Source organism: Humulus lupulus, chromosome 6, assembly GCF_963169125.1.
Source record: "Humulus lupulus chromosome 6, drHumLupu1.1, whole genome shotgun sequence".
Taxonomy (NCBI): Eukaryota; Viridiplantae; Streptophyta; class Magnoliopsida; order Rosales; family Cannabaceae; genus Humulus; species Humulus lupulus.
In genome coordinates, this window is record NC_084798.1 from 191,215,312 (window position 1) to 191,217,431 (window position 2,120).

General features: G+C 33.0%; 1 protein-coding gene across 1 annotated transcript; it reads right to left on the reverse strand.

Annotated features, from left to right (window-relative positions):
- Positions 1 to 277: 277 nt before the first annotated feature.
- Positions 278 to 1,811, reverse strand: LOC133784365 (DNA polymerase delta small subunit-like). The gene is made up of 3 exons (XM_062223741.1): positions 1,612 to 1,811; positions 1,174 to 1,303; positions 278 to 942 (listed from the first exon to the last, which is right to left on the reverse strand). The coding sequence occupies exons 1-3, from the start codon at positions 1,645 to 1,647 to the stop codon at positions 830 to 832; spliced, it is 279 nt and encodes a 92-aa protein (XP_062079725.1). The 5' UTR covers positions 1,648 to 1,811; the 3' UTR covers positions 278 to 829.
- Positions 1,812 to 2,120: the final 309 nt, after the last annotated feature.

Here is a 2,120-nt window from a genome sequence, read left to right on the forward strand (position 1 = left end):
TATTTAACAAGTATATTATTTTCTTTTATAAAATCTCTCTTTTTTTTCCAGGCATAGCAATAAGTAATAACAATAATAATAATATTACTAATACTAATATTCTTAATACATAATAACTACAAACTTTTCCACAAAATATGAGCAAAATGAGAGCTGAATAAAATGACTAAAAATGAATCAAAAGAAAACAGAGATGAACCATATACACACATACATACATACATACATACATACAATGTGTAGTGACTAAAACATATTAGTATTATATTTAACTAAACATCAATCCTAATATGGTTGAAACATGAAAGTTGGAAACTCCCAAAAAAGAAAAAATGTATGAATAAAAGAAGTTGTCACTATTGCACAAGAAAATGTTAGCATGTAGTCTTATTTAAAACAAAGAAAAAATATATGAACGAAAGTAAAAAAAAATGATAGTCTTTCTACTATCACTCTATAAATAAAGCCATATGCAGAGTACAATAAGTTAATCAATTATTCATTAATATAACAACTTTTAAAAGTAACAAAAAATATAGTATTTCTACCATCACTCTATAAAACAAAGCATAATTTGATAGTAAGTTTATTGAAAAGAGCAAAAGATATACAACAATTAAACCTTCCCATTTGAACCATATTACACATAACTAATGGTAAAACTTACCAAACTAGAGAAATCAAACTTAAATCCTTATTACACATAACTACATAATGGTAGAACTTATAACTACACAGAAAGTTTGCAGACTTTTACTTTCCAAATATTCCATTCTTATTCAAATCCAATGATCATGTATCAAAATATATGCACCAATACAAGCAACAACTATACCTCCTTAGAGTACTCCTCAAGAATTGAAGGTTTGAGTTTCATGTGCTTGTACAAGGTTCCAACAACTATGCATTCCTTCCCCTCTTCTAATTCCAAAACAGTACGTACTGCAAAACTCAACAAGAGAACAAGATTTATGAAAGCCATAGCTCGAACAGAGAGCTAAACATCAACAGAACTAAATAGAAAAAAACTACAAAGTATTAATAAAAATAAAACCCAAATCAAAATAAACATGCAACCACAATGCATATACAAGATTAAAGCAAAAAAAAAAAAAAAAACTATCACAACACAACTAAACCTCTTTTGAAATTAGTCTTAGAATTTGCAAGGACCTGGTAAATGAGGTTTCCAATTAGGAGCAAGGGAATAGAGAATAGTCCACAACATGTGAAGACGAGCAAAGTAAATCTGACTATACTGTTGACCCCTGTACGTTTCTTTCCGAATCTCAAACTTCTCATCCTACATTAATAGTATAAACTTATTATTATTGTTATTATTATAATTCAAATTTGCTCAAAATATATTATACAAATAAAAATTGAAATTGAGATTTAGAATTGAATTATAAAATTTGTCAACTCTGTTAACTGTAATTGAGGGTTAGATATCTAAGAAACATAGAGAAGGGAAAGAGCATTTAGATTTAGCTCGTAAAGGTCTGAGTTTTTTTTCCTTTCTCACTTACCAATTTCCATAGTTCCTTGAGAACCAAACAGAAAGAGATAAAGAAAGAAAACAAAAAAGAAGAGAGAGGAAGTAGTACTGACCGAAGAGTTATAAGATGATTGTTTTCTCTGGAACATCAGAAACGGGGCTCTACAGTGGAACGGGTGCAGAATCGCGCCTGGACTTGTGGAATCTAGGCCCTCACTTGGTGCACACTCGGGGCTCTACAGTGGAACGAGAGCAGAATCGTGCCTGGTGGTGGCCCGTGAATGGAAGTCACACTGGGTCGAAGGCACGCAGAGGTGGGCTCACACCCGGGGTCACTTGGTTCGAGGGTTGGGTTCACGGGTGCCTGAGATTTAGAGCTTGGCACGGAGGGAAAGGGTTGTGAGGATGGTGGATAGGTGGTCGAAGCTGAGGATGATGGTGGTTACGGGAGTGGCGGCTAGGGCAAAGGGAAGAGAAAGAGACAAGAAGGAGAATGGGAAAAAAATATCAGAGTAGGCTGGGAATGGGAAAAAAGTATCGAAGAATGGGAAAAGGAGAATGGGAAAAAATGTACTATAAGTTATTTTTTTATATTTTATTTCTATTACTTTACCAACCATTT